Source organism: Lissotriton helveticus, chromosome 7 (genome assembly GCF_964261635.1).
Source record: "Lissotriton helveticus chromosome 7, aLisHel1.1, whole genome shotgun sequence".
NCBI classification, from domain to species: Eukaryota; Metazoa; Chordata; class Amphibia; order Caudata; family Salamandridae; genus Lissotriton; species Lissotriton helveticus.
Genome location: NC_136068.1, coordinates 1,157,281,820 through 1,157,308,075, shown reverse-complemented (window position 1 = coordinate 1,157,308,075; position 26,256 = coordinate 1,157,281,820). Strand labels below are relative to the sequence as shown.

General features: G+C 47.3%; 1 protein-coding gene across 1 annotated transcript in view; it reads left to right on the top strand.

Annotated features, from left to right (window-relative positions):
• The window catches only part of PRKAR1A (protein kinase cAMP-dependent type I regulatory subunit alpha), a 310,119-nt gene that overhangs the window by 74,731 nt on the left and 209,132 nt on the right, over positions 1–26,256 (top strand). The window contains exon 2 of the mRNA XM_078654290.1: positions 5,358–5,543. Within this exon, the coding sequence (XP_078510416.1) occupies positions 5,370–5,543 (174 nt within the window). The 5' untranslated portion in view covers positions 5,358–5,369. The remainder of the gene's footprint in view (positions 1–5,357; positions 5,544–26,256) is intronic.

The following is a 26,256-nucleotide window of genomic DNA, read 5'->3' as shown; positions in this document are numbered from 1 at the left end:
CAATAGATAAACCATACTCATATAAGTACATTTGATAACGAAGTACTAAATTGCTATTAGAAGACTAAAACCACTCAGAGTAGATTAACAATACCACAACGAGAGTAAGTTCGTGAAGTAAATAACAATAATATAAAATGTAAGCAAAGCATAATTATGTACGAAACATCTTGAAAAAACATATATCAATTTGTGAATACAAGAATAAATATGTATTGAAGCCGCATAGGAATAATACAAAAACACTTAATTATAACTATACTATAAAGTGGAATGATATGAGAAAGAAAGAAAAAGGTGCATGAAAGCAGTATATAGAAACGAGGAAGAAACAGAGAGGGAAGATGCAGAAGAGCAGAAAGAAGGAGAAGTCCACACCACCATATTACAATGAACCATAGTGTAATGCAAATGTAATACAAAAAGTTATTGAAAAAAGCAACAGCACTTAATTCATAGATAATAAATCTGCCACCAATATCTATAAAAATGCAGGTAGCCTGAAAATTGAAACAACAACAATATAAGTGAAACACACCGTAAGAAAGATAAGAAGGAGCAAGAAAAAGGGAGCAGAAAAGGAGGTACAAAAACTAAAGAGATCAGAGAAGACGGGTAAAAGAAAAAGAGGAAAAAATTGAAAGGATCTAAAAAAATAATATAATATTCTCGAAAGAAAAAGAAGAGAAAAAGAAAAAGGAGAGGTAGGATACGAGAAAGAAGGAGCACTTACAGAATAGTATGTAAAGGAGAAAAGAAATAGGACGTACGATAGCAGAGGATTAGATTAACATGGAAACATGGCTGGAGAAAAAAGAGGAGGTAACCATCCAGAAAAAAAGATACAACCAGAAGTAGAGAAAAAACAAATCAGGTCCCTGAGGCACCATGAGCCTGTGAAGTTGATCTTTGAATTTCCATCTCTATCTCCTCCTGGTTATCCAAGAACGTCGCCAAGTCCGCCGGTTCGTCGAAGATTCTGGAACGCCCTTTATATGTGATGCGAAACTTGGACGGACCAGAAAAGGAAAAAGGGATGCCCAAGTCAGTGAGACGTTTTCGAAGATTCAAGAAGCCTTTCCGTCGATTGACCGTGTCTCTGGCAAAGTCTTGGGAAATAGATATGCGATGGCCCTCCCAAATGAGTTGCTTAATCTTGCGCATGTGAGACAAAATCAGCTCAGTGTGTTGATGCCGTAAGGGCTTAAAAATGATTGCTCTTGGCTGGGTGGCTGCCTTAGAACGGAACGTTGGAACACGGTGTGCTCTTTCAATCTCAAAATCTCTGAGGAAAGATAAGTGAAGCGTATCCGGAATCCACTTAGATAAGAACTCAATCATGGAGGAGGATGTTTTCTCGGAGTCCTCCGGTAGACCAAAAATACGCAGATTCGATCTTCTATTACGGTCCTCCTGCTCCGTGAGGTCTCTGCGCAGCGCCGCCATAGAGCGCTCCATTTGAGAAAGGGACCTAGATTGCTTTTGGATACCATCCTCAGCGGAGCTTATCCGCGTTTCTGTCGCTGATACACGTAGAGAAAGGGCTTTAAAATCATTCCTGATAGCAGACACTTCCACTTGAAGTAAGTCAGTGTTAGTTTTGGTTGACTGCGCAATGTCGTGAACCTCATTGAGGCGCGCCAAAATGGTGTCCAATGTGGAAGTATTGTCCGCCTGAGGAGATTCAGGAGACGGAGAGACTGACTTAAGTCGTTTCAAAGATGCGCCCTGATCCTTAGAGTCTTTGGCGTTCAAGGACCGATTCATATTGACAGAGTTGTAGCACAAGGCTAACAAAGGACCCCTGGAGTAGAGTATAGCACCAAAGTTATTCAAAAAAGTCAGGTACAGTGGAGAAAAAAAGAGGCAGTTCACGCTCAAAACACGCTACGCAAATCTAGCGGATCAGATATGAGCAGAGATAGGCAGGAACTCAATTCACAGAAGCGACATAAACACCTCAATGAGCCAGTGAAGAAAAAATAAAAAAACTGTGAGCAGCTTTAAACCCAGCCAAGCAGCAATAGAGTAACAGCAGAAAAAAGAAAACGTATAAATGTTACCATTGTAGACAGCGTGTGAAGAAACCCTCAAACAGACACTGAAGACTGCTAAATTGTATCCTCGGCGGCGCCTCAGAAGCCAGAAGCCCGGAACATCAGACGCGGTAAAATGGCGGCCGCACCTCAGGAATGCGAGCGCCTGTGAGGAGTGAAGGCAAACGCATATTTCAATGTCACAAACCGCGGAAAAACAGCATCGCGGAGGTCAGCACACGTTCCGCTGTTGGTGTGTGGTTTTTCCAGGCAGGAGGGCAAGAAGAGACGGAGATAAACGCTCGACGGGACCAACTCTCCCCGGAGCTCAAGCGCGACACGCCATTCCACAGCGGCGCGCAAGCCACGCCCCTTGAAAACTCTGATGTTAAGGGTCAAGGCAGTGCGAGTTTCTTGCAGTGCCTGTCAGTGGCTCAAAAAGATGTTCCGAATACAAGGTCATCCACAATGTTCAATAAAGCTACCCTTGTCTCAGTTGTACCCATTTGTGGGTACTGATTACCTACTTTGCCCTAAGTTTTCTCTCCTCTAGATAAAAAACTGAGATCCCACCTATGCAAGCTGCACCACATATCCTCATGCAGTGAACTACAATAGTCTCTGAACCCCGGTAGTGCAGTGTCACTAATGTCATGTTTGACAAACACATTTTGGAAAATTGCTTGGAACATAGCAAGGGCTTAGATTATTCCCGCAACAAATTAAGCAACTGTCCAGCAAACGTTTTTAAGAATTTGCTTTCTGCATGCTTCGGGCTTTGCTGTGGGCACTGCTGGTTATATGTGGCTAATCTGGAAGGTAGTCAGGTCCAGTAGCGTGGCCACATTCATGCCTCAATCCATCTGTAGGGCCAACGATGATGATTGGCACTCAGTCCAGCTTGGCCTCTTCGTCTGAAACTTGATTGGCGGAAACATTGTGGGCACCACGAGTCTGCTTGCTGCAGCTCTTCAGCCACGCTAAGATTGTCTCTTCATATTAACTAATTGTAAAGCAGAACCTCGCTGGTGCCACCTGCCTTTGCTGTATACCGGCTGAGCAGCACTTGTGTCATGACATTACATTTTTTTCTTATCATTTGATACAAGCGTGTACCCGTTCATTGCTCTCTTGCCTCAGCTGCTCGGGTACACTGTAAACTCGGTTGTAAATTACACATCATTGTTAGGTCTCGGCCTAGAGACGCGCGTAGCGTGTTCTCGGCAGAGAACTATTGTGATCATGTCAGCCGCCAAAGCCGACAAAAGGAGACCAGAGCTGGGCACGCGCCCAGCAATCCTAATGGGAGAGGGAGCAACAAGAGCTGGCCACGCACGGATTCAGTCGCGCGCACGCTCACGGCGCCAGCGTCCCCGCCGCGCCAATCACTGCTCTCTTCCTGGCAGGCATCCAGAAGTTTCGCTACGCAGTGAGGGCACAGAGGTAGGTGCTGGTCTTCATATTCTTGTAGTTCGTATACCTCAGGACAAGAACCAGAATGCAAAGAAACACCTGCAGAACCTACTCGTGGGCATGAGAACTCTGAAAAAGCTGTGTGTCAGGATAGGCCAGTGAAATTGTAGTATTGAGTAGATACTGAGACAGGACCACAGAAAGTGAAGTTACTGAGCCCAAAAATGAAGGGTGATGATACACCTCCAGGGGTATTTTAACCTTTAAAGTTATATGGGAGGTTTAAAAGAATTTCTTGAATAATAAACAATATTTCGTGATAGGGGTATTTTTAAACCAATAGCACAGCACACATGGATTTTTAAGCACTTTATCGTGAAGAAACAAGTGGATTGTCAAGTTCAAGAGTGTAAAAGTAATTTACTGAACCAAAGACTAGACAGGTGACAGAGGAAGGGAAAATAAATAAAGACCTCACTGAAACAAGCCCATAGGGCTTGAATTATAACAAGAACGTCTGTTATGAAGTACATGATAAAGCACCGGGAGAGACAACAGAGCCATTCATTGGTTTTGACAAGGGTTATTGAGGCAGAGAAAATGCGGGAGTGAGAGGTGTTGAACAAAGGCTGTAAAAGGGAACTTCTCTGACATAAGACTTCTATGTAGGACATGGGGGAGGGGTAGCGCATAAAAGGGAGGAGTACTGAACGATGAATAGGAGGTTGAGCCTCACCCACGGGCTTGTGTCCCAGCATGGCGTGGAAGAGACAGACCTCTAATTCAGGGCTCCAGACTACCGGTTCCTCGACCGGAGAAGCTGGCGGATCCAGTGGGAGGGGAGCCGGCGGTTTCTCCGCACCTCCGGTTTCTGCTTCGCCCATGTTTGGCCGTTACGTTGCTTTTCAAACCTGATAGAGGCGCGAGAACGACCAAAGCCCCGTAAATGCTGTGGGGTTCCGCAGCTATGCACTACAGATAGCAAAGAAGGACTGGTACACCCGTAGCCATCTTAGAATGGGACTCATTCTGTGGAAAAGTGGGCCACATTACCGTGTTACACTGTGCCCTGGTTGCCCAGTTCTAGGACGCTGTTAAATATCCTCTTACAGCACTCACACAGAGTGAGTATCTTGCTTTGAGAATTTGGTCAGCCCACCGCTGAGCTAGCTGGAAGTGCTCAAGTGTAACACCGAACTACCCCGTCCTAAGATGGCCATCCTATAGCAGGTCAAATTTGAAGCCATCTTTGAATGGAGCGTCATTCTACGCTGCCACCCTAAAACAACTCGCGCAGTACCTATGGCCATTATAATAGTTTAGCATATTCGTTCTGTCAAAGTCTTGAGCTAATTTACTAGTGAAGGAAATACGTGTTGACAAAACTTAACATGACTACAATACATCTTTTGTTGTTGATAAATTGTAATTTTTATGCAACTATTAAGAGTTCAAAATTACAATAAGAAGGGACTCTGCTATTTTTAAATTACGGTAAACCCTTATTTATAGCTGCCAAGATTTTATTACATAAATGTTAACTTTTCAGAACAGAGAAGTGTGGGAATTAAAAAAACAAGCATTGAAAATGCAACAGGTCGTGCATTTGATTAAATTGAAACCATTTGCTTTGCTAATGGTATTGTATAGCAAAGCAAATCGCTTTAACTTAATTAAAGGCGAGACCTATTGCATTTTTAATGCTTGTTAGATTAATGAAATTATATTTGGTAGTGGAAAATATTGTAAAATTGTTGTTTCTTAGCGCTTTAAGTTGCCATTGAAAATATTATAGTAAACGGATGACTTGCATCATGTATTCTCCTTTCGTAGAACCAAGCACATCTTCACGTATTTTGTGGTTGCTGTAGTGTACATAACGGTGATCATGTGTTCTCTTTGTTGTAGGTAACAGCAGCCATGGCCTCTGGCAGTACCAGCAGCGATGAGGAACGCAGCCTCCGAGAATGTGAGCTCTATGTGCAGAAACACAACATCCAGCAGCTTCTCAAAGACTGCATTGTGCAGTTGTGCACCTCCAGGCCTGACAAACCCATGGCTTTTCTGAAGGAGCATTTTGAAAGACTGGAAAAGGTAGATAAATCGACTCGTGCCTTAATTTAATTGTATCAGAAATGAGGAGTTCTTTCAAATTGAATGTTTTTTTAAAATACTAAATTTCGTAGCTTATGTTAACACTTCATACTGTGCGCTGTGATGGTTGGATTGTTTGTTGCTACACATTACCTCATTCATACAAATGATGTAGAACATATTGACCTGACTCCATAACTTTCTGTAACAGCCAGAGCTGCTGAGTTCAAGCGAGGACCATTTAATGTCGAAACACGCGATTTGCTTTCTCCGTTGTTTGAATTTTTTGCGCAATGTGTTTTTTGAAAGGAACAAAGTCGAAAAATGCATGTTAATCTCCAATTCCAGGAAGTCTTTTTCCCGCTGCCCTGGCAAAACTGTAAGGTGATTGATAATAGTTGTCTGTGGATTAGAGAGGATGCCGCCTGAATGCATGTGATTCTTTGGGGTTTATTTACATCGACCATTTTATTTACTCCGTTCATCATGGTAGGTCTTAAGTATGTATTGATCGTGTTTCTTATGAGGCGATATAGTTATATTATTTCTCTCTGTAAGCTACATGTTTAATGTATCACATTTCTGAAGTCTTATCTGTCAGACGGTAATTTTTTAGAATAAGATGTTGACAGAAATTGAATTTGGCATCAGATGTGTGAAGAGACTTGGAGCACTTTAGTCGTGTTTAAAGGAGTTGCAAAGCTCCAGTGTATTACATATGCTCTTGAGCGGTTGATCAGGGCTGTAGCGGGCACCAGGCGTTTCTCCGGTGGGCCACCAGGGTGGGGGCTGGTTTTGGGCCCCTCTGGGGCCGTTTTTGCAGCAGACCTGCAATATCGCCCTCTGTAAGAAAATCAGCCACAACCTACCCAGGCAAACAGCTCGGCTGCACTCCCAACCCCCCAGGGGGCTGGCCGACCACTTTGCCAGGGCTGGTTTTGGTTCCCAGTCCGGCCCTGCGGTTGAGGCCCTTAACCACAGCTGGCCCATGGCCTTTCTTACTATATCTCTTAAAACTGGGCCAAGTACAACCCAGTGCGTACTTGCTTCACTCTGTGGTAGTGAGGGCGAGAAGACATAGGTCTCTTAGATTTGTTAGTGTGGTTGTACTCCAGCCCAGGTTCAACACCTCCTTCACAACTCCTCCCCTCTGCGGCAGAGAAATAAGATAATTTTCCATCTGTTGAAACATGTCGGTCTCTGCTGGGTCACACGTTTTTATTTTGACCCACCCTATTTTTGCTGTCTTTTAACTTGGTGAAATTGTGATATCCTTAATTGGCATACTTACCCATGAGTTCCTAGTATATAGTGCTTGAAGTATACCCTAGGCCAGTAAGTTAAATGCCACCAATGAGCTGCAGGACTCGTTGTGGCACCCACCCACTGCAGAGACTGTGCAAACATAACTGATAGCCTGCTATGAGTTTGTTCGCTCTAAGTTGGCCGGGTATTCCCAGATGTGGGTCCCTTGCTCACTTTGCCACTGGATTCAAACTAGCCTGGATGATGAAGGGTGAAACCCTGAAACCGGTCCAAGGATGCTTGTTTCCGGTCCAGGGAAGACCTGGCTTGGCAGTTTGGGCTGGAATGTTCCCATGAGGTACAGGGTCAAGACTGATTTTCATATGGCTGGGTCTGAACTTGGGTGGCGAAGTAAGCTAAATAACTGTGATGGATTAAACCCAGATCTGTGACTGGGGGTGAGTGTCTGAAAAGTTTCAGTGAGCCACCAATCATCTCCTTGTGTTTGGTTTGGCCTGCTACGAGTAGCATGCTGTGTAGGTTTAAACATCAAATTCAACCTTTGACCGGCCTGGAATCCTCCTTTTTAAATATTTATAAGCCACCCCATAGTAAGTCTTACTGCTCATTAAGACACAGTGCATGGTATTTAACAGTAGGACATGCAAAGGCTAATATTAAATGTCCTTCAGTGATTAGCACCTCAAAGTTATTTTCACTGTAGCAGGGTTGACTGTTCCACGAGAAAGCACTGGATGCAAGTGGGAGTAGCTTGGAAAATAATTAAACTAGTTTTAGTAGTTATTAAAAAGCCAATTCAGTGGTTACGTCTGTTTTATTTTTGTCCCCACCACCGCCCTAGATATTACTTTTAGAAAGTTACCTTCGCCCTGCCGTAAGTCCCTGGAAGTTAAATCTCAATTTTTCCCTCCTCTTTCTGCCATTCAGTAATTAACATTTCAGTGGGTACGAATCCGGTGTGAGATTGCTCCCTGGATGTTGAAAAAAAGTCTTCTGTGTGGGGTGGTGTTAATGTGCCCAACATTGGACTGGCTGTGGGGTGGATGAACCCAAAGACTTGATTAACTTCAGAGTCCTACTCTTTCACAAGCAGATGTAGCGAACTACCAGGCCTGCACTCTGCTTTTATTCCTCCGGCCAGACTGCCTCCATTTCAGTGGGCCCTTGTTGACATCACAGTATCAGATTCTCCTGAAGTGTCCAGACCTGCTTGACCAGTCTGCTGGGGTTTTTCAAGTGACATTGGGGGCGCACTTGCAAGGAGGAAAACAGAATGACGAAACTATTTTTGTGGCTCCACAGTCTGTTTGCTGAAAGCTCAGCTTTATCCTACCAGACTTCTGACTGAGTTTGTTGGGAGTTAAAGGCCTTTACACAGAATTTTCGTGTTGGAAGTGGGAGGGCCCATCGGATTCCCATAGTACCCCCGAACCCCTCCCCGCCACACACACACCCAGGCGTCTGAGCCCAAGTTTAGTGAGGCTGAAGACTTTGGCGATCTTGAAAATGCCCAAAGTGGATAGGGTTAGCCCTGGAAAACCGCACCCCAATGTTTAGGACCTTTTGAGCGGTCATTCCCACCCACTCGCTCGTGCCAGGCATTAATGTGGCAGGTTGGCCTGACATTGTATTGTATAGTATGGTATAGTGTGGTATGACCCGTCATTTGTATGGTGTGGGCTATCATTGTAAAATATAGTATGGTATGGGCTGTCATGGTACGGTTTGATTCGGACTGTCATTATATAGTATGGTCTGTCATTTGTTTGTATTGTATGTTACAGTATAGTACGGTATGATATGGTCTGTCACTGAATGGTTTGTATAGTATGGAATTGTATTACTTGTTATTCTATAGTATGGGAAGGCCTTTCATTGTATGGTATGGCCTGTCAATGTGATACATGGAATGGCCTGTCATTGTATAGTATATTATAATATGGTAGGGTATGGGATGGCTTGGCTTTGTATAGTGTGGTAAGGGCTGTGTTTGTATAGCATGGTATGGGCTGCCGTTGCACAGTCTGGTATGGACTCCTGATATAGTATTATATGGGCTGTCATTGTATGGTATGGTATGGTATGGTATGGTGTGGTATAGCTTGGTATGGCCTGTCATTGTATTGTATGGTATAGTATGGTGTAGGCTGTTGTATATTATTATATGGACTTTCATGGTGTATTATTTTATAATCTGTCATTGTATGATATGGGCTGTCATAGTATAGTTTAGTATGGTATAACCTGTCCTTGTATGGTATGGGCTGTCACATAGATGGATACATTCCCCCCTTCAGTTAACTTCTTTTGTTGCAATCTGTAACCCCATTTGTTGAAATCTGCATTTTCCAGCCTGATTTGGACATGGTAACTCAACCAGTGTGCAGCTGCCCGAGCCTTTCACTTGTACGGCTGTGGCTCACCTTTTGTTTATGGGACAACAAAGGCAACAACAACAGGAGGCTTTACTTAGGGGGCGGAGAGTGATGAACCATGGAGGAGGAGGGCACGCTCTCCGACTCCCCGAAGGACACAGAAAATGTAACTGTTTGGACGAACAAGAAAGGAATTTAGAACTTTTGAGCATATGGCCCAAACAAGGCTTCTAAGACATTCGTGACCTATCAGCCAATAGCACTTGCTACATAGTGACTTGTAGTCTCGCACGTGGGAAGAGCGAAACTACGCAACCCAGAATAAAAGGTGCTCATTGTTTAAAAAGTCAGACTGAATATGAGAGGATGTGGCAATAGGAGTGACTTTATATCTGTATTACTGCACGGCACATTTTGTAAGTTGGTGGTGATAGCTCATTCTGTGTGTTCGTTCTTGTTTTGCCGACCTCTAATTGATTAAAGACTCAGTGGTGACCACAGCAATTGGAGTCAATGGCCAGTAGCTCGCCTAGTGGAACATTAACCTACAAGGTCAGTGTGAACTCAAAGGCATCGTGAAAGCATTGTGAGCAGAAGCAGCCAGGCAAACCATTCCATTCAATAAAATACACAGGAAAAGGGAGGAGTGACTCTGCCTGTTAACAAGATCAAACTTGACCTTTTGGTAGTGTTTACAATATTTTCTAAAGTTATCATTTACCAGTTCAACCGTTCATTAACACTGCCTCCCTATAATCGATTTGTCTGTGAACCCGGAAAGATGACACACACGCCAGAAGCTCGGAAAGACTCGTGAAGCTGAGGTAGAGTTAATTTAAAAGGCAGATCGCAGTTTACAATTTCAGCAGGGTAGCTCAGCAGTTAAAGCTGTTCTTAAGTGTAGCTTTGCATTAGGTAAATGGTACGCGATCGCATGCTGTTGCTTGTGGCTTTGTTTTGTTTCGACTTAGTTTGCAGTAGTGCCCCATCCTAGTATACAGTAAGCCCCCTTGTTAGAAACAATGTTGCATCAAATCTGTCCTAGTAGAATGTGTGTCTATTTGGCTGCAGAAGTGTGAGAGGCACAAAAGGCTTGCGTACCTCTATATGATAAAGTACAGGATGGTGTGCGAAGTATATACAGGATTGGGCATGTGCAGGCATGTAAAGACTTTTTTGTGAAGGGAAATATAATGAGGGATTGTGAGCAGGTGAGTGCTTAACATTTGTATGACTGCAAACTGTGCACACTGTATAGGATTCACTTGTGTGGTTTTAAAAGACCCTTTCGTTTGCCACTTCCCTGCTCACTCAAGCAAGGCGAAGCGGCAAGTGCCTTCCCGTCATTCTTTTCAGTTACATTGGAAAATAATTGCAGATGTGTGCTCACAAATGGCAGGTTTGAGTCTTCATTGGCTCTACATGTGATTCTGGGCAAATCAATTAATCTCATCATGCTTAAAAAACCCAAAAAAATTAGACCTGATGTAATGTAACTGTTGCACATGTAAAGCGCTCCGATACCATTGTGTCGACTAAACAAGAGTGGAGTGACTCTTGATTCTAACGAAGTACAACTGAAATCTTCCCAAAGTTTTCCGGAGCGACTAGCAAAATGAAACCAGCTGCTGCTGATGAATCAAAACAAAAGAAGTGAGAGTGACAAGGTAGCTAACCAAATGGTAAGTAATGGGTGGGCCATGCACCCTCCTCCACGCCATTCATGGATCCCTCCCGTAGCCTCACTGGGCAGAGCCAGGCACTGGAGTTTGTAGACTCACCTCTCCTATGTGGCCAACTGGTACAACTCTGTGGACCACTCCTGGAGAGTGGGTACCTGGGAAGAATGGCGGAGTATACATATGCCACCATGAGGGCCGTCGACAGCCACCGTCACCAATGGCTTGGATGCGTGAACTATGTCCTTAAAATCATGGAACCTAGCAGCCTTTGGAGAGTCCCGAAAGGTAATGGAGAGAGTGGAGGGTCTGCCACAAGGAGCAGAAATAGGGTACCAGATCAGGACAGGACCACATGCTATGGAACAAGTCACAAGCAGCAGAGGAGCAGCGCCAACAGGCATCCATCAGGAGGAGCTGGGCTCTGCACAGTTTATACGTATGGCTCCCTGTTTTCAATTTTTACAGATCTTTACAGATAAATACAGACAGAAAACCATTTATTTTTCCTGTCTGTATTTAATTTTAAAGGGGAGGAGGGGGAGGGGGACTCTTCCCCCACCGGGAGACCTGCAGAGCAGACCACAGAGCGTAGTCCATTGTTTTTCAGGTAAAGCCATAGGCAGCTTGAGAGGGCCGGGGATCACAATGTGTCAGTAGAAGCACCTCACTCTTGGTCTACTTGATCTTGTACCCTGAGAAGAGCGTAAAAATCACTAATCATGGAGATCAGATGCAGAACAGAAGCTGCGGGGTCACTCAAAGGCAACAAAAGTCATCATAAAGTAGGATCTTGCATGCACCTGCAGGGGTGATTGTTCCCCGGAAAAGGGCAGACTGTTGGCCGTCAACGGTTCCAGTGCTAATGAAAACAGGTGAGGGGATGGTCTTGTCTCTTGTCTCGCACCCTACTGTATGAGGAAGGTGCAAGATAAGTGACCGCCCCAGTCAACCTGTGCTGTGGAGGATGTGAAAAGCCACTTGACCTTGGCCAAAAAGCTGGGGCCCAGTCCTGGGCAGTGTGCCCCATTCCACTCTATCTAAAGCCTTCTTGGCGCCTTAAGACAGGAGGAGTTTATTAACGCTATTGTCATGGACCCACCAAAGGACGTTCGACTAAAGGCACATGTGGTTGCAGGAAGAGCGTCTGGGCATGTAGCCCACTTGGGATTCATCGATAAGGTTTGCGATGGCCTGCTTAAGATGAGTCGCCAGGACCTTCGCCAGGACCTTCGCCAGCACCTTTGCACCCACATTGAGATGTGAAATGGGATGGTAGCTTGAACAGCAGGTAGAGTTCTTGTTGGGCTTCAAGATGAGACTAATGAGCTTTTTGTTGTACTCTGGGAGCAGGGTGGTGGGGCCTTCCAACTCTTTTAAAGAGTTTATAGAGTAGGGGGATCACAGGGTCTTTATTGTTCTTATAAAACTCTACTGAGAATCCATCTTCCCCCAGGTCCTTAGTTCGAGGCATGTGGGCTGCTAAATTCATATCTTATGCATAGATCGCCGCCTAGTGTTGGGTCCGGATGATTGCACATTGTTGTCCTGGAAGAGTCTTCGAAGTATCACGAGATAGGTGGCTCCTCCCCTGGACTACAGTGCGCATGGGCATCGACTCCATCCCCAGATTGTTTTTTTCCGCCATTGGGTTCGAATGTGGTTTCGACGTCTCCGTGTCGGAACCGAATACAACTTTATTCTTAAGGCCAAAAGGCCTTCGTTACCTGCGTCGGTATTGTTTGCGTACGGTCTCGAGCGTCGTCCGACTCTCTAAGCCGGACATCTACGGAGTCCAGTAACTCTTCGATCGAGGCCCTCTCGTCGCAGCAAGACCCGACGAACTTAACATGGAGCGGAGCCCGTTCAAGTTCTGCCCCGTCTGTGGATCCAAATATCCACATATCGATGTGCATCCGGTCTGTAATAAATGCCTATCACCGGACCACAACGAAGAAAACTGCATGGCCTGCTCTAAGTTCAGGTCCAAGAAGACGCTCAAGCATCGGCGCGCCTCGAGGCCCAGCGAGCGGCGCCGGCACCCGACGACATATTCGACGACCCCGCCGAAGAAGGCGGCAGCCATCATCTCCAGATTTCACCACCGTCGACGGAGGTACAGGCCGATCCCGAGGAACATGTCGAGGAACAGGGCCACGACCTTGAATACGTCGAGGAGGTAGGGGACGACGAAGAAGTTTATGGGGCCGCGGAAGATAGCTCAGAGGAAGAGCTATGCCCCGAAGTCTATATTATTGAGGCTCAGGTCACGGGATCGCCACTCGGCCTTACCCATGACCCTGCACCGCTATCCCCGGCCCCGCCTTCTGGCCCGACCACGGACACTCAAGCGGAGCCGCCATCCCAGATATCGAAACCGAAACCTTCGGATCCGACAGCACCAAAGATGGCCGACGTCCAGCCAAAATCGAAACCTTCGGAATCGACCAAACCTAAAATGGCCGACGTCCAACAAAAAGTATCGAAGCCTGCTCCTTCATCGGCTCCGTCGCCCTCAGGCCCACCGAAGTCGAAGCAGGCTGTAGAGTCGACAGCGTCGCAAAAGGTGTGGAAGGAACCATCCTCTAAGAAGGCCGTCCATCAAGTGTCAAGCACAGTTGTTCCGGCACGGACATCTAAGTCTGTTGACACGCCTTCGGACGCTCCTACGGCGCCGTCAAGTAAACGCGCAGTCGAATCAAAGTCGACTAAAAGCCACAACCCGAAGGCCGCAGGCACTACGGCAGCAACGGCGTCGGCGCCAAAGACTCCAACGGAGCCGAGACACGTTGCAGCCGAAGATTCGTCGAGGCAAATCTCGACCACACCGAGGGAGTCCGACGCCACCGAACATCGGCCGTCTGTTACAAAACCCTCTGCCTCCTTCACAAAGCAGGTGACCGACTCCCTCAAACGTATTCGGGAGAAGACTTTGTCGTCAACTGCATCGCCTCCAAAGACCTCGACCAAGCTTCTCTACACTCTGCCACCTAGGGTGGCACCAAAAGCATTTGCACCGAGATCGGTGCCGAAAATCGCTAACACGTCGGATCCTTCGACGCAAAAGGGGCGCTCTGATCAACATCAAGCCTCAGAAGACCATTCTGAGCATTACATCGATGCCCAAACAGGGAAATTGACCCTCTAAAAGAGGAAAATCACTTCCCAACCGCTGGAATCCTATGTTATTCCACTAAAGAAGAAGAGGCCGGACCAGGACATTCCTGCCCTTGTTGAACCTATTCTGCCACCACCAAGAAGAAGTCCATCTCCTTCACCCAACCAATCAGGAGGAGAGGATGATGGACATGATGACCAATACAATTTCCCAGTTGACAATGACCCTGATGTTCTGCAGGACTCATATGACGACACTGGGGACCAAGGTGGGCATCAAGTGGTACAAGATCCACAAGGTTTTGGGACACGTACATCTCCAACAGAGGATTCTGCGGCATTTAATGCTTTAATAGAACGGGCAGCAGCAAATCATGATGAGGACATGCATGCTGACCCGGTGGAGGAAGATTTTTTGTTCGACACTTTCTCCGTCTCTGAAAGGACAGTTAAAATACTTCCTATGCTCAAATGTGTCCTTAAACATGCCCCGGAGATCTTTAAGGAACCTACCAGGGCAAGAGTGGTGAACCCACGTATCGAGAAAAAATACAGGCCAGCACCTGGAGATCCTGCCTATATTTGGGGACAGTTGCCTCTGGACTCGTTGGTGGTCGCCAATGCCCGCAAGAGGGCAAACTCCCAAACAACGGGTGAAGCTCCTCCCCCAGACAAGGAGTCGAAAGTGCTTGAGGCATCCGGCAAAAGGGTGGCTGCGCAAGCTGCCAATGTATGGCGTATAGCAAACACACAGGCACTATTGGCACGATACGATAGGGCGCATTACGACACCCTAGAACAGCTCCTTCAACACCTACCTGATGAGTTTAAAGAAGCAGCCGAAATGCTCATACAAGAGGGAAAGCTTATCTCAAACGCTGCAATAAAGTGTGCACTTGATGTGGCAGATACAGCGGCTAGGGGAATTAACACTAGCGTCATGTTAAGGCGACAAGCTTGGCTTCGTATATCTGGATTTAAGCCTGACATTCAAACTACAATCCTCAACCAGCCCGTCAATCCTGACAGACTGTTTGGTCCAGATGTAGACACCACCCTTGAAAAGATTAAAAAGGACAACGAGACTGCTAAGTCCATGGGGGCGCTTCAGTCACAACAATTCAGGGGAAGCACTTTTCGTCGCTCAGGGGCTCATGGTGTTACCAGAGGACACTTGGGTCAACAAACACAATTCACAAAGGGTGGTGCGCAATCCTCGTACCCCAAGCAGGGTAGAGGGGGTTACAGAGGTAACAGTGCCAAGGGCAGAGGCAGAGGGAACAACAACTCCCGTTCCTCTGCCGCCAACAAACAGTGACTCTCTGTCACTGCCCCCCGACCATACAACACCTGTCGGGGGTAGACTCCAGCAGTTCCTGCCAGTCTGGACCTCCATCACCACAGACAGGTGGGTGAGAAAACTTATCCAGTACGGTTACTGTTTGGAGTGAACATCCACTCCTCCCAACATTCCCCCAAGACACCGTCCTATGTCGGCAGAGCACTTGCACTTATTACAGCAGGAAGTCCTGGTGATGCTGCAAAAAGGCGCAATCGAGCTCGTACCAGTGGAAGAGGAAGGCACAGGGGTCTATTCCCTGTACTTCCTCATCCTGTGGAAAAGTCAGCCCATAACGCACCGGATGCCCAGGCTGCTGGCGCAAGGCGCCTCTTAGTTCCCTTCGTAAATAATTACCAAATAAAGAGACGGGCACTGGAAGCAGGAAGACAAGAATAGAGTTTTATTTCTCATGAGGAGAGCCTGTCATTTCGGACACTCTCATAGTGTCTTCAGGAGGTGCTCTAACAAGTTCTCTGAGGCTTCGTCTTTTATACACATATTTATGATGCACAAACATTCCTTATTACAATAAACACGCTTTGAAGTGGAAAAAGGCATGCTTGGAATCCTAGCTTCAGGCCTATTCCCATACCAGTCGCTCAGATGTCATCCTCCCCTCCTGAATGTAACAAGAGATTTGTGACCTCTCAGCTGGTCATTCCTACAGGGCACGAGGGCAGGAGGGGGATGATCAGGTCAAAGGTTGGTCAGGTGATAAGGTCGGACACTTCGGTCGGTGTATCACGGTTTTGTTATGCTGGGCAGGAAAAAAGGGGGGGTGTACATCCACGAGGCTTGGTCTTAGGACTTGGGACCGGGTCGAGAGGTCAAGCGCAGCCGGGGGGGTTGTCAGCTGAGGGGAAGGGTGTTCCTGGGAGGAAATGGGGGTGTGTGGGTCAAGCAGGAGTGCTATTTCCAGCGCAGGGTCACGCAGAGGGAGAGGGTCTTGTGGCCGTTGCATGAGCAGTGCGCGCGGGGAGGGGTCTCGGGGGTTTAGCAAACGGTCAGAGAGGCCATGGTGCCTAAAATAGCTGTCATGCACATATGTGCATGGGTCTTATGCTGGCGGGATAACACAGTCAGTGTTTCGTAATTATTCGTTCTGCTTACAACAAGGGGTACAGTGAACACAAATGAACGCCGCTTATGTACACATACATTTGCCATTTTCAACAGTCGCCGCTTTTTACATAAGCAAGTTCAATTTCTATATAGTCGATACGATAGGCAGAATGCCATACATGTTAATTTACATTTGTTGGGTCCTTCATACAAGTCTAGAGATCGATATTTTACTTTTAGTCGGGGTTAATCAAGAAAAACGTTCAGACACATTATAGAATCATGTTCTGACTTTCTCTCCGCTGACATCAAAATACAGTAGAAAGAGCTCGGATACCTTCGGGTCTTGTCAGTGCTATATGAGACTTATGGAAAACTAAAAGCATGAGTGATCGATGAAACATTTTAGAAAGCAATACAAAATGGCTGAGGGAGGAGTTCAAGTTGATACAAGCAATTTGGTCAAGGGGTTGAGTAGAAAGTTCAGGAAGGGGGTTTTTGTCACAATGTCTTTTTAACAGAGTCAGTCTTCTTTTGTTGGCGCTGTTGAGCACCGGCGGTGGAGCTATAGGTCCAGCTCGGATTCATCCTTACGCGTTGCAGGGTGCGATCAGTCCTCTGCTGTTTAGATCACAGTCCTGTTTCTCAACTGATTGTCTTAGGGGTGCCTCATGCTGGGCACCTGCGTGTCTTTTCTTTTTCTTCGTGGCATTCTATAGTCAAAAGTTAGGCGAAAAGGGTGATGTTGTTGAATAATCAAGGGAAGAGAGGGAGGAGTGGGATCAGATCTCTGAGCACACCAAGGGACCAAAAGGAGCAAAAGATGACGAGCAGGCAGGCCCATTAGTCGGGCTCAAAAAGGGACGGGGACTTCAGGCACGAGTGGGTCAGCAAACCGAGGGCTTCCAGGCAGCCCTTCATTCCTTAATCTGCCGAGTTTGAGAGTGGTGCCTCGTCCCGCGTCTCGTTGCTCTGTGACTCCACCTTTGGTCGCGGTCACACGTGCTTCATGATCTGTGGCCAGGCTGTGCGTCACGTCCAGCTCCTCTCCTCCGGTGATTGTATCTTTGAATGGGTAAAAACAAGTTTTAGAACAACTGGCAGGAGAAGACATTTATACATCTCAATTCCGTCCTCAATCCTAAGTAGGTGGGAGATAAGTTCATCGATCACAGTCAGAAGTCATCACTTACGGAGTAAGTAGGAGGGCATTACCATTGAATTCATAAACCTGTTTGGTGTTTATTCGTGACGTATGTGGAGAGAAATTGGACTTTTATACACAGTGTATTATATAGTCATTCAAACTCGAGTCCTTATGTAGGGACTCGCCCTTTTTCTTTTTTAACCCACGTACTGACAATCTTACATTTCCCATCGGGGTCGGCTAACTCTTGTAAGCAGGGGCGCTATCGTTATGAAGAAGGGGAGAGGGGGTAGATGTAACACATGTTTTTCTTGGGGTGACCGTTAATCAAGGTCATCAATTAAGCTTCGAGGGTAGCTGACATGGAGCTGGGGTTAGTCGGGAGGACGCGAGGACGCGTTGGACAGGGAGCTGGGGCCAATCGGGAGAAACGAGGACGCTTTGGACAGGGGGGCTGGAGTAATCTGGGCATTGGGAATTGCATTTCTAACGAACTGAAAAACAGAAGGCCATTGACATTATAGTCCCCCTATAAAAAGGCCAGATTTAGGGCACATCAGTCGTCTTACCTGTCCTTTCCTTCATTACAACTCGGGTTCTATCGTTTTGCAGAAAGGAGAGGTAGTAATATGGCAAGTCACAATCGTTTTAGTGTCTGTCAATTTTGCCGAACACCTTTGTGTTCAAGGAGACCCAATTAGGTTTGTGCCCGGGGGGGGGGGGGGGTACAACGTTACCATACAAGGAAGGAGGGAACAGGGGACTTTAGAGAGAGAGAGAGAGAGAGAGAGAGAGAGAGAGAGATAGAGAGAGAGAGAGAGAGAGAGAGAGAGAGAGAGAGACACACATGTACAATAATGGGTCATTTAGTGCGCGCACAACACAGAACAACAGGGGTTAAGTAATACGGAAACACAGGCAGAGGGATGACGTAGATCCATACATTACGTACACACATACTAGGGTGAGGGAGACAGTACATGTATTATATACAAAAAAATCCAAGACAAGACATATAACCGTTATTGGCCATAATGATCTCTTCCTGTATGCTGCGCATCCTTAACATCCTACGCTCTTTTACCCTTTTCTTTCCTTTTATTGTCGGCTGCCTTTGCTGGCCTTTGTGGTTGCGCACACTTACGCCTTTGGCATCAAGTCAAGAACTAACCTGGTCGGGCTAATGTGTTTCCAGGCTGAGGCAACAGTGGGTGTCAGTTGGGAGAGCAATAGGGCAGCTCTAAGTTTCCGGTCCATGAGGGCGTGGAAAGGGTGTAATAATTTCCAAACACTGGCAACATTCCTAGTCCTCCAAGCGGAGGGTACTAGAGTAAACCTCACCTCAGAATATTCTTTAAACCTTTCCCTATTTAGTTAAGTGTAGAGTGCTTAATCATGAGTGCACATTATTTTTGGTTGTATTATTCGGGGTGCGTAGGCACCATAATCTAACGCCTTTTTCCCGTCTCTTCGTCCGTTAGATCACCATTTCTTTTTCGTATTTTTAATCGCTGTTCCAAAGTGACCTGCAGAAAAGAGGGAAAAAGAAGGGGGGCGAGGGCAGCATTTAAAAACATATCGGCGCGCATAAACCCGAAAAGGCTTTTACTTACTACATACTCGGTCTATCTCCACGGAACGTAGTTCTTGCCAACTCGGCATTTAAGGCCAGATGAACCTTTTAGTGTGGGAGGGATGATTATCGGAAACAGGTGGATGGCATAGGCCACCCAAGTGTGGTATTACGGACCGTATGTAGGGAGGCCAGGAGGCACTCCTTCAGGGCGACTTAGGGACATTTTAGCACAAATGTTCCTGATACAGGTAGCATATAAAGTATAGACTGAATTCCAGGGTCTTTTAGCAGTTGCTTTAGGCTGTACAAAAACGTGCAAAGTACATACAGCAAAAACCTGGACCATTCATATTTGCAATATTTCTGCGTACTATACTTTTTAACCCTTAACTAATCGGGCTGAGCCATTTCACCTGCAATTCAGTTATATCGAAACAGTGGTCAGTTATTCGAGACTTACCAATTTACACATGACAACTTCGTACGTTTTTCTAAAAAAATCTTTAATAAAAATGTTGGTGCATAAATATGGGCCTACAACCCTGTGGGCCAGCCAAAACTGTACATGTGGGGGTACTTATCAGTGCAAAACCTAATGGAGTCGGTGGTCATTGAAAAAGGTGCGACAAGTGCAATAAAATCATATCGAAACTTCAGCATAAGCGAGTATCATAAGTGTTGAAATTCGAACTTTCGACAGTCATGATGCGCCAAACTTAACAATTCATTGTCCGACTGTTCAATCGGTACCCATCTCATGTCAATTCATTGTCCTTCATTGTCCGCACACATAATCAGTACCCATCCCATATCAATTCATATGTTTAGAAACTACATACATATCCCATGACACCAAGGCTGAGCAATCTGGGTACAACAAGGAGTTGAAAGTTTCATTTGTACCGGTGCCATTTTGGGTGCAACCAGGCAGATCCAGGCATAGTCTAAATCTCCACTAACTCGTGGTTGGCCCAGAGCCTCTTCTTGGCAGTCCAAAAGTTCCGTTAAAGGGCAAAAGAAAGGATCGGTGGTCTGAACCATCAGTCAAAGGGGGAGGGAGGCAACAATTTTCCTACCGGGTCATACTGGGTTTTCACCGGAACTGATCCGAACTGTAGTCTGCAGGATTTTAGTCATTCAAATCGAGGCTGGCGTCAGCATGGGAGCGCCGACGTCTTGTGGCTACATTTTCATCGTTCCGTGGGCAATCATGGCAGTCATTCCCCATCGGGGGTGTCTGCGGGGGTCGGAGGCCCCCGCGGCTCCCATAGAATCTTCAAGGTCGTGGAGAACTTTTATGATGGTGGAGTCAACAAGTGACCGGGCCATTCCTTCATGCTGGGCCCGCTCTTGCAGGGTCGACCGCCATTTTGAGAGTTCGGCAGCCACTGGCAATCGCGGGGTCAAATGAGCAGACAGGCTCCAACCTGCCGGGCGAGGCGTCGCAGCATCGCCACAGTGGACGAACCCTTTGCCGGGTGCGAGGAGTGTTGGGGGTGCAGCTGGGGAGCCTTCACCTGGGGAGGTGGGAGAGGCTCGTTCGCGCCGCCTCTCCCTCCCGGTGCACCCCACGGCGTCTCGCTTGACATTTGTTATGGCCTGACCAGGTGATGAGGACGAGGGGGGGGGTCGGAGGCATGTGCAAGACATCCCCCCCCCCCCCAGTGTTGTCGCAGCCATTATTGAAGAAGCGGGGACGCCTGGCACGTTTCGGGCCGGGCCTACACCCGATGGCGGCCGGACGCTTCTTCGCCCTGGCCCCAGGAACGGGTCCCTTGGTTCATCCTGGGGACAGACCTTGGCGCGTGGTGCCGTCTTCAGGCTATTCGCGTAGTGGCCTCTCCACCCCCAGGCCTCTTATGGAAGCTGGTCCAGACTGTCTGAGAGAGGGGGGGTCGGGGGCATGGACATTCCCCCCTACAACTCTCCAGTGTTGTCGCAGCCGCCACCGCGGCCGGATCTCGTCGGCCCCGGCCTCTCCTCAGGCCCACCTCATGCGATGACCTCCGGCTCACGGCTGGCAGCAGGACCCGCCCTACATGTGTTGAAGATCTCGTCTTCCGGCTGGGTGTAGCCGCAAACCTGTTGCACTTTGGGAGTTTCCAGAATGGGGGCGGATGTCTGCTGACTTGTATCTTTCCCAGGTTGCCGTTATTGGGGCGTGGCAGGCGGTGGGACAGACCTGTTTGGAGCAGTGAGGGGCGATGAAGCCTCGTTGCCTCGTGGCTGTCGCAATGTCAAGCCTGGCTTCTCTTATCATTTTCATGTTTCTTATTACGGGCTTATTTCTAACGTTTCTTGGACAATCATATGTTTTATCATTAAGTATTGTTATCGTTTCCTCATTCGTTATTTAATAAAAATTTCATCAGTGGCCTACTGATTTCGTTTTCCTATTCCTTTCTTTCTAGTTTGTTTCATGCTAAAGTTTCTGTTAACAGGATACAGTGATCACTTCGTTATTATTGCATATGTCCTTTTCACTAGGGGTGCTCTCTGGTCGGGCCAGATGACCTACCTCTAGTAAATGGTCCGGGTGGAACTGGTTTATCAATCAGTGGGGAGTAGATAGGCATGACAGATTACAACGGGGGACAAAGGTCCGCATTACCTACCCTTCACTACTTGCAAAGACTAGACAGAGTATTTCTTTTCTATGTTATTTGCAAACAGAGAATACCTCCAAAAAGAACAATTCCAAACAGTCAATGTTCGGACAACCAATCAATCAATGAGGAACGAAATAGGCACGACGGGTTACAATGGGGGCAAGAGCCTGCGTTACCTACCCTTCACTATCTGCAAAGGGAGAGAGAATATTCCTATTCTTCCCCGTTTGTAGGCAGAGAAGATCCTTAAGAGAACCAACTTCGAACAATTCAATGCTCGATCAAACAATCAATCAGTGGGGAGAAAAATAGGTATGACGGATTACAATGGGGACAAAAGTCTGCATTACCTATCCTTCACTATTTGCAAAGAGAGAGGAACGTTCCTATTCGTCGCTGTTTGCAAGCAGAGAATGTCTCCAAGAGAACCAATACTTCAAGTAGCACCCAAGGCTAAATGAACCAATCAATGAACAATACCGGTATCTAAATACCGTTTCCAATATCAACAATCAATCAATCAATCAGATGGATAAAGCCATCCTACCAATCAGACGTAAAGACGTCCTACTTAACCTTACCCGGACCGGACCGTGTGGACAGTTCTTCGTCTTCCTTTCTCCAGCGCCCGATCGTTCTCTTTTCTCCATGTTTTTACCGCAGCATTCCTGTGGGATTCCAGTCAGGACAGTAGGTCACTTGAGAGAGGTCCGTTCGGAATCGGTGAAGTTCATTCAATCGGCAGCCGGACGAGGGCCCTCTCAAGGCAGGTATACTCCAATTATTTAGATGTTCACCCCATCGTCTGGACCTCTCTTGCCGGACCTTATGTCGCTGATGGGCCCCGCGTTGGGACGCCAATTGTGTAAAAGTCAGCCCATAACGCACCGGATGCCCAGGCTGCTGGCGCAAGGCGCCTCTTAGTTCCCATCGTAAATAATTACCAAATAAAGAGACGGGCACTGGAAGCAGGAAGACAAGAATAGAGTTTTATTTCTCATGAGGAGAGCCTGTCATTTCGGACACTCTCATAGTGTCTTCAGGAGGTGCTCTAACAAGTTCTCTGAGGCTTCGTCTTTTATACACATGTTTATGATGCACAAACATTCCTTATTACAATAAACACGCTTTGAAGTGGAAAAAGGCATGCTTGGAATCCTAGCTTCAGGCCTATTCCCATACCAGTCGCTCAGATGTCATCCTCCCCTCCTGAATGTAACAAGAGATTTGTGACCTCTCAGCTGGTCATTCCTACAGGGCACGAGGGCAGGAGGGGGATGATCAGGTCAAAGGTTGGTCAGGTGATAAGGTCGGACACTTCGGTCGGTGTATCACGGTTTTGTTATGCTGGGCAGAAAAAAAGGGGGGGGTGTACATCCACGAGGCTTGGTCTTAGGACTTGGGACCGGGTCGAGAGGTCAAGCGCAGCCGGGGGGGTTGTCAGCTGAGGGGAAGGGTGTTCCTGGGAGGAAATGGGGGTGTGTGGGTCAAGCAGGAGTGCTATTTCCAGCGCAGGGTCACGCAGAGGGAGAGGGTCTTGTGGCCGTTGCATGAGCAGTGCGCGCGGGGAGGGGTGTCGGGGGTTTAGCAAACGGTCAGAGAGGCCATGGTGCCTAAAATAGCTGTCGTGCACATATGTGCATGGGTCTTATGCTGGCGGGATAACACAGTCAGTGTTTCGTAATTATTCGTTCTGCTTACAACAAGGGGTACAGTGAACACAAATGAACGCCGCTTATGTACACATACATTTGCCATTTTCAACAATCCCAAAAAAGGACGGATCCCTCAGACCTATTCTGGATCTACGCCCCCTCAACATGTACATACTATCAGAACACTTTCACATGCTGACACTGCAACAAATCCTTCCCCTGCTCAATCAAGGGGACTTCCTAGCAACCTTGGACCTCAAGGATGCTCATTTCCACATCCCACTCCACCCATCCCACAGAAAATACCTCAGGTTCACCATTCAAAACAGGCACTATCAGTTCAAAGTCCTACCCTTCGGGGTGACTACTGCCCCCAGAGTGTTTACAAAGTGTCTGGCGACAGTGGCGGCGCACCTCAGGAGACAGAACATACATGTCTACCCGTACCTAGACGACTGGCTTGTTCAAGCAAAGTCAGAACAACAGTGCGCCGCAGACATGTCCCACACTATTCAACTCCTTCACAGCCTGGGCTTCTCGCTAAACTACCCAAAGTCGCACCTTCAACCAAACCATGTGCGGCAGTATCTGGGCGTGACAATAAACACCCTGACTCCTATGGCTCAGCCAAACCCAGTCAGAATCAACAGCATTCAGTCGCTGATCCAAAAGTTCAGCCCGCAACACTCCCTGCCAGCGAGAGTGTTCATGCAGTTGATAGGCATGATGGCCTCCTGCATCTTCATAGTCCCGCACGCAAGGTTGCACATGCGTCCGCTCCAAGAATGCTTGGCGAATCAGTGGACACAGGCTCGGGGACAACTGACAGACCTAGTGTTGGTGACCGGTCGGGCATACAACTCTCTGCATTGGTGGAATCCACACAACCTTTGCAAGGGACGACCGTTCCAAGAGCCAGTGCCACAGATAATCCTAACAACGGACGCATCTCTCCAAGGGTGGGGAGCTCATGTGCTCCACTACACTGTGCAGGGACTGTGGTCCACCCGGCAGCAGAAGTTGCACATCAACTACCTGGAATTGATGGCAATCTTCATGGCGATAAAGTCCTTCAAAGTACATTTGTGCAACAAAGTCGTGTTGATCCGGACGGACAACATGACAGCCATGTACTACATCCAAAAGCAGGGAGGTACTCACTCACCACAGCTGTCTCATCTGGCTCAGAGCATGTGGAAGTGGGCCATTCAGAGGAACATTTTCCTCATGGCGGAACACCTCCCAGGAAAGGACAATCAGATGGCGGATCTGCTCAGCAGATACAGCCATCAAATGCACGAGTGGGAGATACATCCATCAGTACTCCACCCGTACTTCCAGCAGTGGGGTCATCCAGAGATAGACCTGTTTGCCACAAGGGAAAACGCAAAATGCCAAAGCTTTGCCGCCAGGTTCCCTCACCCGGAATCGCAAGGGAATGCGATATGGATGAACTGGTCAGGCAAATTTGCGTACGCTTTTCCCCCAGCGCCTCTCATTCCGCTGGTGGCAAGAAAGCTAAAGCAACACTCGATGACTCTCATCCTGGTTGCTCCAACATGGGCACGCCAACCATGGTACACCACGTTTCTAGAACTTTCCGTGGTACCGCATCAAAGGCTGCATCTCACATCCAGGCTCTTGACGCAGAACCATGGCGACATTCAGCATCCAGATCCGCGACAGCTCAATCTGGCGATCTGGCTCCTGAAGTCTTAGAATTTGGCTACCTCAACCTGCCTCCAGAATGCATGGAAATTATCCGGGAGGCAAGAAAGCCCACTACCCGAGCTTGCTATGCAGCAAAATGGAAGCGGTTTGTCATGTACTGTACAAACAACAATATCAACCCGCTAGATGCATCCATTCCTAACATCATCTGCTATTTGTTACATCTTTACAAATGCAATCTAGCGTACGCTTCCATTCGGATACATTTATCCGCCATAGCGGCTTATCTCCAGAATAGGCAACACCTCTCTGTTTTCAGGGTGCCTGCCATTAAAGCCTTCCTAGAAGGACTGAAGCGAGTCATTCCTCCAAGAACACCACCGGCTCCAGTGTGGAACCTCAATGTGGTCCTCACTAGGCTGATGGGCCCACCTTTTGAGCCACTGCACTCCTGCGAGATTCAGTTTCTCACATGGAAAGTGGCTTTTCTCATTGCTATCACATCGCTCAGACGTGTTAGTGAGCTGCAGGCGCTCACAAACCAAGGGCCATTCATCCAGATACATTCCAACAGGGTAGTGCTCCGCACTAACCCCAAATTCCTTCCTAAGGTGGTGTCACAGTTTCATATCAACCAAACTATTGACCTGCCTGCATTCTTCCAAAACCCACAAACAGTAGCAGAAAGAATGCTTCATACATTAGACGTTAGGAGGGCGCTAATGTACTACATTGACAGAACACAACACTTTAGAAAGACACAACAACTTTTTGTTGCCTTCTCAGCACAGCACAAAGGCAACCCCATTTCCAAAGCAGGAATAGCCAGATGGATTGTTAAGTGCATTCAAATCTGTTAACAAAAGGCTAAACGTACTTTAACAATACCCCCAAGGGCGCACTCCACACGCAAATTGGGGGCCTTCATGGCTTTCCTGGGGAACATTCCCTTAGAAGACATTTGTAGAGCAGCCACATGGTCTACACCACACACATTTACCAAACATTACTGTGTAGCTGTGCATTCAAAACAGCAAGCAGCTGTAGGACAGGCTGTTCTCAAAACACTTTTTCAAGCTTCTGCAGCTGGCACGGGCAACCGCCCTTAATGGAGGGACTGCTGTGTATTCTATGCATAAGATATGAATTTAGCAGCCCACATGCCTCGAACTGAATATGCTACTTACCAGTATGCATCTGTTCTTGGCATGTAG